Below are 13,127 nucleotides of genomic sequence, written 5' to 3'. Positions count from 1 at the left end.
CTCAACAACAACAACCACGTGGACCTTTTTATGCACAAAGCGCCACACGCACATGAAGTTCGACGACTTCCCTACTCTCACACTCGGAGTCGCACCTTCGCTATTCTCTATGAAGTTCGACGACTTCTCTACTCCTACACTCGGAGTCGCACCTCTGCTATTCTCTAAAATCCTCGCAAACTTTTCACACAATCTGCGGCAATAAGCTGTGCAAGCGCAAAACCCTAACTTCACTCATACCGTCACTAGTACCGCCAACGCCGATTCCACACCTCCATTCTCTCCATTCGCAAGCTCCGAGATCCCGGGAAAGTCGCGGGGGACTTAGCCCATCATCATTCTCTCAATCTGTTTTACCCAAGAAAATCTAATTCAACTTCTCGAGTGGGGTCTCAAAGGGCGTAACCGTTAATTCAACACCATGTACTTTAAGAGTAAGGGGTCCCAAAGGGCGAAACCGTCCTCTGCTACCATCTACTGATAGAGCGTTCCAGCCTAATAATTTACCTGTATTTGGACGCTCTTGGGTCGATGAATCTTTTGACCAAGTGGGGCCCTCTTCACCCGAGAGTAATCAATCAAATCAACAATCGATAATCAATAACGAACATAAGCAATGCCCTGATCAACATAACACTTCACAATTAATCCAGAATACATTTCGGCGAAACCATGACCTTTCGGTCATGAATAACCACACCAGTTTATGCAAAGTTAATTAATTTATTTCCCTATATTAACAAAGCTAGCACAATGTAGATGTGTCTCAACACCAAATGATATATGTAAATGAACATTAAGAGCTGTCCATAACGGCGGAAAAGATGCAATCTATGCAGCATTTGAATAACAATACCTTCGATAATAGCAACACAAACCACTAAAACTATAATCTGTAATGGGCTAATTGCATACATTTAGTCAGCATAACAAGGTCTCAAATTGCATCGTGCATCAAATGAATCCTCATCTAACCTCAAATTAGCATCGGCATGTGGGACTTCATGCAAAACAATTTAGCAACATTAATTTGGAAAACTCCTAACTAGGGCTCTTATCAAAAATCAGCAGTTGGTTACCTAAAAAGAAACACAATGCAATTGTACAATTTTCCTTTCATATTTACCAAATTCAATTAGCATTCAAGGAAGTCTTCGTCTCACAGGTACCGGTTCCGATCAGCATGGGACGGGGGCAAAGGGGCAGGGTGGACGGGGGCAATTGCCTCACGGCGGCAAGATAAAAGGACAAACTACTACTTCATGCAAAGGGGCAAATCGAAGTTAAAGTCTCTAGGGCGAGAATTACTTAAAGTCTCTTTCTCTCGATTAGAGAAAGCATCAAAGTCTCTCAAAATGGCGTCGCAGCAAGATGGGCCATAATAGCTGCAATGGGCAATGTCCAAATGTCCGATGGGTAGTGGCCGTTTTCTTCCTTGTGCACCTGGTTTAAATAGACAACAGTTCAAATCCAGTAGGGTCTTCCATTGGAGGGTTCATAGGTTGGCTTCAAATTGTCCAATCAAAAACAACAGTTTACAAGCTTCTACCTAGGCATACATTATCCTTGGAGTCGGGAACGTAAGTTGCAACATATTTTACCAATTAACTCACTTTCAGAGCGTCCATTGTCTGCACCTGCAGATTGACCTTGGAGCAAAGAAGAAGATGCCAGGCTGGCACGAAACCTTAAAGATAAGCATGTGAACCGATCTCACTGGAAAAGTACAGCTTCAAGCAAGAATACACGTTTATTAGCACATTGGAAAAATACGAGCATCTAAACCGTGAGACAAGGCAACTAGGCCAAAGCCTCCACTAAAGTTATGCTAAGCTAAAGCATTTCTAACAAGCAAATCATGGCACACGTTTACGATTATGTCAAACTAGTACAATTCTAATACATCACATTATATGAAGCACGCTTATAAATGTTGGCAAACTACTCTGAGGGCACATTTGTCCCTGTACAATCTTATTTAGTTCGATTAAAGTCACACTTAATTATTGCAGCACTACATTTATGCGCTAATAAATGTAAAACCTTCATTTCAGCGTCATCAAGTGACATATAGAACCTCGGCTTCATAGCCGCTCTGTAGTCCACAGTGCAGACCGCAACACTTTCAAGAGGGATTAGAGATGCCCTTGCAGGCAGGTGCAGTAAGTGACTGCACCCTGGTCACACATGCTGTGTGCCACGTTTTTTGTGGCACACTTTGAGTGCGCCTCTTATCAGCTTCTTTGACATTGCGCTTGTGTTCATAATATGACGTAGCAGCAAACAGATTCCCTCATTTGCATGGGGCACACCCCCATGCAAATGAGGGAATGCCCTCTCAAGATAGCATGTATGCCAGCGGTATCTGTGTTACAGAAGGGGCTGCACAAGCATATGTGACCCCGTCTGTAATACCAAAGTGCCCCCGGGGCACTTTCTGTAATATGGGCCCTGGCGTTGATAACGTGCCATGATTAAGCGGTCTAAAGTTGAGGCTAAAGGCAGTGAAAGTTTCTCACAATGGGTCGAAAAGTGTTCAGAATTATTGCTCATCCAATCCTTGGCCTCTCTGCAGAGTGCACAGAGCAATGGTCACGTATTCCACTTGCAATCGTGTTTTTGAGCAAATATGTGTGAAAGAGGTACACAGTTGTCAAAATAATGACAAGTTGAACCTAAAAAAAAAAAAAATACAGTGACTACAAGCGAATGGGCGCGTTATATGATTGGGCGTGGTACAGTGAAGGAGATACGAGGAACCGCATTCAGGCACGAGTGAAAGGAGTGTGCTTAAGACGAAAGAGATGGGGTGTAGATTACGCAGATGGACAATATGTGGCGCAAAAGAGGGCGTACATATCTAAAACAGAGTAATCAGAAATACCATCTAGACAGTTCCTAGATAGTAAGATATTTCCAGGTACCCTTAGATAATGGGGGACACCTCACCCAATTTATTGTGGCATGCGTCATCATAGGTGTTCCTTCTCCTCAAGGTAGGTTATTACCACCTTCATTGACTTAACCAATAGTGGGAGTTCAAGATAATATTTTTCTGGATAAGAGTCAGGATTCAGCTGCTAAAAAATACCTTAGGAGTATACCCAGAGTACTTCTCCTTATTATCGGGTACCTGTGGTGTGATCAAAAGGAAATCACATGAGATATCTCTTGAATATATTGATTCAAACATCCATGCACCAATATGTTTCAGCCTATTTCAACACCTGATAAGGTTAGATGCCCTCTTTAGGGTGATGTCCAAATACAGATCCATAGCTATCTGATGTATGTTGGGGTTATTCATGAGAATATGTGTGAATATTTATGATGAGGGCTATCGCTCTCATAACACGATGATGCTACAGGAATGCCTGGGTTGGGAAAAAATTGTTTCACGGTATGCATATTAGTTGCTTCAAAATGTTTCCCCAACATTCGAAGATGTATAATTAGCACACCACCTAATCTGTGAACATTGCTACAGTACACTAAATAGTGGAGAGAAGCCTGATAGTATTTCTAAACAAGTGATGCCATGAATGTGTAGTGGCCTAGTGCAATTCACCCTACTTATGGTTATACCCGCTTCTCGAACAGCAGGGGGCACCACCCTGTAGTCACACATTAAAAATATTTGCAATAAATGTTTTATCAGTTTTACTGGATTGGTATAATTGATCTAATTTCATACCCCCAGAATCCCTTCATATAGCCCTGTCATCTCATAGTGGTATAATCCCATGGTATGCTTGTTTTTCTTATTTAAGTCTGCAAAAAGGAAGTCGGGTGTCCTGGACACCTAGGCCCTCATTACAACCCTGGCGTCAAAGACCGCCAGGGCTGTTTCGTCGGTTGCACCGCCAACAGGCTGGCGGTGCAATCCTTGGTCTTACGACCGCAGCAGAAGCGCTGCGGTCGCACCGGCGGGACCGGCAGTTTACTGCCACGTTGGTCCCGGAGGTTGTAATCCTCCAGGGCAGCGCTGCTTGCAGCGCTGCCCAGGGGATTACGAGTCCCCCTCCCGCCAGCCTTTTCATGGCAGTAGGAACAGCCATGAAAAGGCTGGTGGAGAGGGGAGTCGCGGGGCCCCCTGCCACAGCCCCATGAAGCTTTTCACTGTCTGCACAGTAGACAGTGAAAAGCACGACGGGTGCAACTGCACCTGTCGCACCGGCGCAACACCGCCAGCTACATTTGGAGCCGGCTCCCGCGTTGCGGCCGACATACCTGCTGGGCCGGCGGGCGGAAACTTGGTTTCCGCCCGCCGGCCCAGCTGGGATCTCGTAATGGCCACCGTGGGAGTGTGGCTGCATTGGCGGCCGCACAGCGGTTACAACTTGGCGGGCAGCGGTTGCCGCCCACCAATGTTGTAATGAGGGCCCTAGTGTTTAACAATATAGAAAGGCATACATGAATGGTACTTCAGTTGAGAACAAACAGACAGTAAATGCATACAACTTATTCCTGTAATCATTCTGGCTGGGCTAGAGTTGTCTCATATCTTTTATGGATCAGCAATCTAGTGTGCATGTTATTGGCATATCAGTGTGGTGTACGAAATAGTAATCAATGTGTTTGCAGTCTATTGGTCTCTATGTAACTGTAGTTAGAATCAGAGTCCCTATTGTCCATAGAAGTGATAGTTGTAATGGGCACTTATTTCGTTAAGGGTCGATGCCAGTAATTTTACTTTAATCTCCTCATTTATTTTTTACCTTTTGTGAGCTCCAGGGGCTGTGCACCCATCGTTTTATATTGATGCTATTGTATTGATACCTTTGTGCGTATGCAAATCAGCGTTCAACTTCAATGGCACGTTATGAAGAATGACACAGTGGTACCAGTCATTTAGTTGGACGCAAGCGATCTTGGGGTTTGTATTTTTGATAGTGGGGCATGTACCCTGCTCTAGTACCCTGCAGTTAGTTATATGCGAGCGTCTTAGGGCTTGTAATCCTTAAGGCAGAGTAAGTAACCTTCTTATAAATTACTGGCTGGTCAATATTATAATTAAAACACAAACTTCAATAAGGGGTTGATGCCCTAGATTTTTGAGCGGTTGTATCGTCTTTCTGATATGGATTCCCCGTTCTAGTACCTATTACTCCAACTTAACTATTGTACAAGTTAACCTGTTGTGAGGAATGTTTTTATCAAAAAAGATTGATTGGGGGGAAATTGTCTCAATTAATAGATATGTTTTTATGCTATTTTGTGTTAGGAACATAAAGGTTTAGTATTTGCTTCAATTGCTCTGATTAGTCACTGGTTCTCACAACCCTTTTATGACTCATAACAGTCTGGTGTCTTCTCCCGTCCATTGAAACAGTACAATTATGTCCACAGTATTTCATCATTAGGACCAGTTTTATGAGTTTTCAAATAATAAATCTAACATTGTTTGTTATCTGGGTGATGTGTTTGGTCCAGTTGTTCTTATTGTTTCAGTGATGGTCAATTTAAGATCTTTCTCCGTATGCTATGTGTCAAAATATTGTTGGTAAATTTAGAGGTTTTTTTCCTGTATCTAATTGTGCTTCTTTATCGGTTTATTTTTAACATCACTTTCCTGGTCATCATAGCAAAGTATTTTACATTGCAAGGACATACAATCATATAGATTACATTGTCTGGATTGCAGTTGGTATGGTATTTTAATCTCCAGTGAGTATTCAGTCCAAGGTCAATTTCTGTGGCTCTTTCAGTAAAATTACACACATTGCAATTCCCACATGGGAAATGTCCCACAGCCAATGTGAGACCCATAGTGGTATAATCTGTGTCTCTTGGTGTCTGAGTTTTGGTCTTGTATGTACAATCATATCTCAGATTGATGTTTCCCCATTGAATGAGAACATTGGTTTCTCAAATTATAGTGTTCCTGAAGTTAGACTCTGCTGGTGTTTTGTTACAATTTTCTTCAGGTCATTAGAGTAAACTACACCTGTTGTGATAAGGTGTCCTCTTTTTGTTATATGTTTGTAAAAACAAGTGGTGGGGGATGTTAAATGCCCTTTTTCTGTCTTGGTTAATAATTCTGAGCACCCTCTTTCCCTCAGTGTTTTGTGATAATTTGTCAGCACGAATCCCAAAATAAGATTTTTCTGAGCAATTTCTTCTTAATCTCAGGAACTGTCCCATTCAAAGATATCTTTGAGGGATTTTGGTTGGAAACATTAATATCTCAGGAGATTGTTTCCATATGCTGGTTTGTAGAACACTTCACATTTCAAAGTTCTTCCATGGGTCAAGATCAGAAGATCTTAGAATGAAATTTCTCTTCATATCATGGTCATTGTGAAGCAAAAAAATATATGTTGCAATTGTTGAGTCAAGTTTTAAACAACTCTGTTTCTTCTTCCTTGCCCTCCCATATAATAAGGATGCAATCTATATAGTATTTCCAGTTACCTGAGAAAGGGATCTCATTGTTCTGTCCATTTCATTTCAAAGTTATGTTCATACAGGCATGAAATGCTTGGGGCACATATGCTGCCAAATCAAAGTTCCATGAATTTCTAAAAAAGAACTTCTCAAATTGGAAATAATTCCTAGTCAAGGCCACATGCATGCAGTCCATTAAAAAGGTGCTATGGAATCCCATTGTACCTCTGTAATAAGGAGGTCTGTTACTCCTGGGAATCCTAAGGTATTTTTAGCAACTGGATGCTGGCTGTTATCCCAACAATATTTTATCCTGAGTTCACACAGCTGGTTAAGTCCCTCAAGGTGGTGTAAACCTACTTTGCAGGGAGGGGTCACCCATGATGAAGCATGCAACAAAGTGGGTAAGGAGTTCCTTTCTATTATCAAGGGATGCCCGCATATACCAATGATACCCCTCATCCCTACTTCTCTTCCATCATCCCTACTTCTCATTCCTCAAACATGCTTCTCATCCGTACTCAGTGCTGAATTACCAAATAGGCAAAGTAAGCACCGGCACATGGGCACCACTCCTTTTAGTGGCCCTGCAACAACAGACCAAAATAATATTGATTTGATCTTGAAAGAAAATTACAGTCAAGCTTTCTTAAATTGTTTCCAAAAGATATTAAAAAAATGAATCTACTCAAAGAAACAAAAACTTTACATAAAATACTCTATAGAGAAAATACTGTATTAATGTAATGTACCCATTAACACCTCAAAGTACATAAACATCAGATTCACATAACAGTTTGTCTCTAACCCCTGGTCCATAATTCAGCAATTGAAGAGGGCGCTATACATAAACATTTCCTGGTTTCACTTTCACATGTAACAACTCTGTCCAGTTCTTGCTCTTCCTGGTTTCCTATGCAATTGAAGCCCAGCCCCTGAAATCTACAAACAGCAGGGAAAGAATAAAAACAGCGGCTCTCAGACCTAAAGGCAGCCTCAGAATGAAAAATTTTCATTTTCATTTTACAATATCAAATTGAAACTAGAAAAAGTTTCTGATGACTGTAATACCCTTTCTCCAAGTGTTGATTTGCAATCCAAGCCAGGACCTTTGTCTTTCCCAAACCAACAGAGCTTTCTGCAGAGGTCTGTGTAAATAGAAAAGCACTTAAATAAAATGAAATGCTGTACAGCCTTGAATTTATTTGAAGCAAACTGCACAGTGTGCAATGAAAAGACTGTTTTGTGAGTTTCCAGACCAACAGAATGCAGGGCACTCTCTTAACTCTGACTGGTTGTTGTCAACCAATCACTGGGAAGGGGTGTTTCACAACATTAAAAGTGTGTTGGTATGACTGAGGAATGAGAAGTTGGGATCATGGATGATGAGCAGGGATGATGGATGAGAAGAAGGGTTGATGGACGAGAAGAAGGGATGATAGCTTAGAAGAAGGGATGACAGATGACGGATGAGAAGAAAGGATGAGAAGTTAGGATGATGGGTGAGAAGTAGGGATAAGAAGTAGGGATGATGAATGAGAAGCAGAGATAAGTAGGGATGATGGACTGGAAGTAGGGATGAAAAGAAAGGAAGAGAAGTAGGGATGAGAAGAGGGGATGATGGATGAAAAATAGGGATGAGAAGCAGTGATGAGGGGTGGGAAGTAGGGATGATGGAAGAGAAGTAGTGACAAGAATTAGGGACGAGTATTAGGGCTGAGGAGTGAGGAATGAGGATGTCCAAAAATGGATAATGCATAGCACAACTTCTGTTTCAGGGCTTGTGCTTGCATTAGTGCCTGTGGCTGCCCAGGCTTACTACAACCATTGTTGAGATTGAATGTTTTTGAACTAATCAGCTACTTCCTGTCCATGTATTGAGTTCTAAATGCCCACTTTTACCCTCTTATTTTTCGTTTGCAGCAACAGAGGAGGAGAGGAAAAGGAAATGACGGCATCTACCAGGTAAGGCTAAGTTACCTTTCTTTTGTCTTTCCAGGGATGACCATCCTGCCACCCTATTCTTGCTCACTTTAAAAGTATCTTCATTCTTTAGCATGCTTGATCTTTTGGTCCATAGGCGGTCATTACGGTTGGCCTATATAATTCAGATATGTGTGTTAACTCCTGTTACTGCACACAGGTCATTATGTTTTGTATGTATTTGATCAAACCTGCACCCCCCCATATAAACTTTGTCAAGGCAAACATTCCAATATTTACTAAGAAAACATTTCTGGAAAATACTGGGGCATGGGAATTTTGGTTAATACAGGCTCACACTTTTTAGTACAATCCCCTTCTGATGATAGGTGGAATGGCATGTTAGTAGTGGCGGCACTCCCATGAATCCTGCAGAGGCCGCAGCAAGTTATTAGGTCCTCAGCCAGATCCCCTTGGCCACAATATTACAGCGTAACCTGGTCTTACAGGACTGAGATAGAGATTTCTATCAGAAATATTTAATGAACATAAGGTCCACACGCGTATGAAAGCACTGAGCATGTGCATGTGTCTTGGCGGCCACTTAAACAATGGTCGATAGAATGGTAAAATCTGTTTTAGAATCTGTGAAATGTTTTAAAAAAATTAAAAACTGGCAATTGTTACTGATTTACTGATCCTAGCATGCAGCGGAGAATAATTGATTTTTAGTTTTGTGGTGTGATAGTGTTTATCTTTGGAGTGGCTTCACTTTAGTTTTGTGCTGAAGGGCAAGTGACCAGCAGGATATTGTCACAGGAGGTGCCCCTACAGTATTGTAAGTATTTTACCAGATTTTTTTTGCTTTTTTCCTTTATCTTTGCTGTTATATGTCCTATGATTTTAAGCAAATATTGTATTTATGGGATTATTTGTAAGCATGAAATATGCTGCTTTTCCTGTATGGTAATATAGCATCATGGTCCACTGGCAAGGACTAAACCGGCTGCTAAACGCCATAAACCTGGGTAAAAGTCCTGAACTTCAGGCAAACATTGGGATGATGGATTAGAATGTCTGTCCCACGTCTGTATTGGCCCTGTGCCTTTCCATTGTCTTCAATGGAGCACTCAACATTCCAATGTTGTAATAAACATTCCTATTCATTGCCTACTGCTTAGGTATGGGGGCAGTCAACAGAGTTCATCAGTTAGGGGATTGAGATTTGGAACTTACCATCATGGCTCCCTTACCCACCAATGTCCTCCCTGAGTTGGTTATTTCCTCTAGACACAGACACAAGGTGGGGTCACCAGAGGTGGGCCAATAAGGACTTCTTTGAAACAGATGAGAAAGGAAGGAACAGGCACACAGGATAAAACAAAAGTAGAATTTATGAATGCAGAAGATGCTAGAGAGGGGGGATTCTGGGGTTCGTAGCCAATAGGGGTCTGGAATGAAGTACAGATATAGAACGTGGTCCTGAACAGAAGTTCAGATGGAGTTTATTGCAATGTGGGATTCACCACCTTGGAGTTGTTACCATGCCACCATGGAGGAAGCCATCTACCCAATTAGGGCCACAGTTGTCTTTAAAGCTATTGAGGTCACTGGACCTCATCATAGGGGCACTTGTTTAAGCATAAAATGTGCAGGTGTTTTACAGTGCAGAGGCTTCTGCTATTACAGCAGCTAAAAGCAAAGGTTCAGTTGAGTCAAAGTCAATTCATCAGACTTATTAACTTGAGGCAGAGACTAGACTCATTAACCACCATTACTATTGGGTAGTCAAGTAAATATGAAAATGACTGTAAAACATCTTGAAGGAAAAGGGATGCAAAGTTACTTAAATTACCACAGGCCCTGGTTGCATGAGTCAATTTTATGATAAGTATTGTTACCATATGTTTTATGTCGGCCATATGGGGCACAGGTGTCTGAATAGAAAACAAATGTTTTGCAAATATTTGCAATAGGTTTAGTTCTAAGCAGAGATTGTATTGACCTAATAAGAAAGCCTCCTCAGGATAATGGAGGTAAACACTACAGAAAGACCTGTGGCACCAGTTCTAAAGAGCCACTGGAAACTCGACGGAAGGGGATGGAATGTTGGGGGCACTACAAGAAGGTGGGCTTGCTTGCCTTATGTAATCATAAAGAGTATAACTAAGAAAAAATGCTTCACTTACCTCTGAAAAGTCCACCTCAGTAGGACAGATTCAGAGAGAAGTACCCATATGGTGGACAGCGTGGTTGAATTTCCATATATCTGTATGGCAGATACAATCGCGTCAGTAACATCTCTATCTCCACAGGGTCTCAGCGCAGCCACTAAGGACACCTATGATGCCCTCCAGATGCAGCCATTGCCTCCGCGCTAACAGCAACTTCTGTCACTGCACTGAAGGCGCCTGGAGAGACCTTACAAAGAGATTTCTATCAAGACCAAGAACATCTGCAAGAATGAAGAGTGAATACTGCATCCTCGCTGTGTACACGCATTTTAAGACCACCTAATTCTGTGTACATTCATGCTACATCTTTGTGCTGCGTACATACCTTTCCTGCTGAAGATACTTTAGGCAAAGGTTCCTTGCTAGACTTTTGTTTTGTTAAATTCCACATTTATGTAAATACATACCACATCCAATCATAGCTATTACTAGTTACTGTAGGTGCTTACTCTTAAAACTAAGTGTAATTTCACAAATGTATGCTAAGGGACTACCTTCTCAATCAACTACAGACATTTTTATTTTCCTCTCTAGGCAGCACCATTGTTCCGAATTAATATCAGTAGCCCACCCCTGATATTGTTTGACTTTACCAAACACCAGCCCTGGGAGAAAAGGTTGAACCTAATATGGGCCTGTAAAGTAATTGACCAGCCCCAGATTGCACACGTGGAGAATTCTTCCAACTCAGTATGCTCTTATACAGGATCTGTCCATCCCAACCTGCACCTACTGACCATTTGCCCAGACTTCCCACACATTTCCGGACCATCACTTCTCATCAGGAATTCCATAGAGCCTTCAAGACCTGGCTATTTGAATGAGCCGCTGAGACCTGCAAGTGCCTGGATACCCTCAAAGGTAATTACCCGCGCTTTACAAATCCTGTTTGATTTCATTCCTCACATACACTTGCTCTGCATTTTGCCATCTTTGCATCTACTCATAGGCATTTATCCAGCCCTGAACAGCCCCTGTTAAACATTTGTTTACAAGCAACCAGTATTGAAGCTGAATGTGGCTATCCATAACTAAAGCCAGTGAATGTTTACTCTCCCAGGGCCTACTGCACAACTAACCCAGCACTAGAATGGACTGTCTTCCATTGTGTGCCCTCAGATTAACATCACTCTTGTTCCACACTGTAGAGAAACACGTCTGAGGCAGAGCAGAGTCCTCTCAGAGCAGGCTGCACACCCGTGGACGTTTGACCATGCTTCTGTTGAAAGAATATAGTTATGCAGGCAGTAAACCATGTACAAGTGTTTTTTCTTCTGTAAACTTTGCATGCACCATGGTGTCAGAGTAATTCAGTTTTGATCTCTTGCACCAAGCAGCCTTTTTGGTGGTACCCGCTGTGCTCCATATGATGGTCTCTCACCTGGCATTTGTTACAACTGGAAGAAAGCAGGCCCTTGGCTTCTCAAGGCTGCATGCACTTGTCTTCCCAGAGGCCTACCGTCTTGTGTCGAGCACTGAAATCTGAGAAGCCCAACTGCTGGATACCAAGAGTGTCTCAAGTCCTCATCTGCAGTTCAGGCTTCTTCTTTAAGACTCATGTTTCTCTTTGGCCTAGAGTTCAGAACCCGTTTGAAATGTTTTTTTTTTAATGATATTGTGCTTTGTGTTCAGCATTTGTAATGAGCAAATAAAACACGTCCCTAATTGGGACAAGTTACTTCAAAAATAATAAATTAATACATGTCTATCTACTAGTACAGTGCATTATTTTATTCCTAAGCACCACACTTGGCATATCTGTTATCCAGGATCTGCACTCTTAGGTCCTGCTTTCTGGCCCTTTATTACTGTGTAGTCTGCATTCCTCATAGAAATCTTTGGATTTACAGTTCAAAATAAATAAATCCATACATGTGTGCAACATACACAAAGCCACCCATGCTACTGGTGGAAGCCAGTGCACGAGATATTCAGTGCCTAATTTGAGCAGGTGGTATCCAGTGCTTGGCACCGGTACTTAATTGCCAGCCCTGGCACTTATGACAATCTGTCACATGGTGGCACTGTTTACCTAATTTAGTAATACGCACCACAAGAGTTGTATTTCAATTCAATATACATCAATAATGACTAATGTCTGTGACCCAAACCATTCTTATAGCTTCGGGGGCCTGGTATATTCTGGGTGGTTCAAGCTGCAGTGTTCTCCTGACGAGGGCCCTGGCACCTATAATTTTACAAATTAAGCACTGTAGATATTCACTAACAGACAGAGTCATTCCAGTGAAGTCTTGTTAGTAGACAGTTTATCACTAACTTGGAAGACTCCAGGTCATTTAATCGCGTCAGTCCACCAGTACCCTTTGCTGGGTGACTTGATGCTCTTTTCAGAGTTTCCTATGAGGCCTGCCTGATGACACTATAGTTCAGTTGGGTCCCTCAGAACAACCCAGCTGTTTTCTAAATGTACCTGGTTTCACCATCATTTTAACAGTTCTTTCCACACCCCAAAATGTGTTTATTTCAGCAACCAAGCAAAATGCAGATAAACAGGAACCTTAATTGGGACAAGTCCAAGAAACATTCCAGGTCCCAAGGGTCCCTGCTTTGGCCAGAGTTCCC

The 13,127-nt window shown here is 42.0% G+C and overlaps 1 protein-coding gene across 2 annotated transcripts in view; it reads left to right on the top strand.

The window, feature by feature from the left end:
• The window catches only part of CD247 (CD247 molecule), a 186,524-nt gene extending 174,278 nt beyond the window's left edge, over positions 1–12,246 (top strand). For both annotated transcript variants that reach the window (XM_069202761.1, XM_069202760.1), the window contains exons 7-8: positions 8,311–8,352; positions 10,626–12,246. In XM_069202761.1, the coding sequence (XP_069058862.1) occupies positions 8,311–8,352; positions 10,626–10,691 (108 nt within the window). In that variant the 3' untranslated portion in view covers positions 10,692–12,246. The remainder of the gene's footprint in view (positions 1–8,310; positions 8,353–10,625) is intronic.
• The last annotated feature ends 881 nt before the right edge of the window (positions 12,247–13,127 follow it).

The sequence above is a fragment of the Pleurodeles waltl genome, chromosome 8, assembly GCF_031143425.1.
Source record: "Pleurodeles waltl isolate 20211129_DDA chromosome 8, aPleWal1.hap1.20221129, whole genome shotgun sequence".
NCBI classification, from domain to species: Eukaryota; Metazoa; Chordata; class Amphibia; order Caudata; family Salamandridae; genus Pleurodeles; species Pleurodeles waltl.
This window is presented reverse-complemented; position numbering and strand designations above follow the sequence as displayed.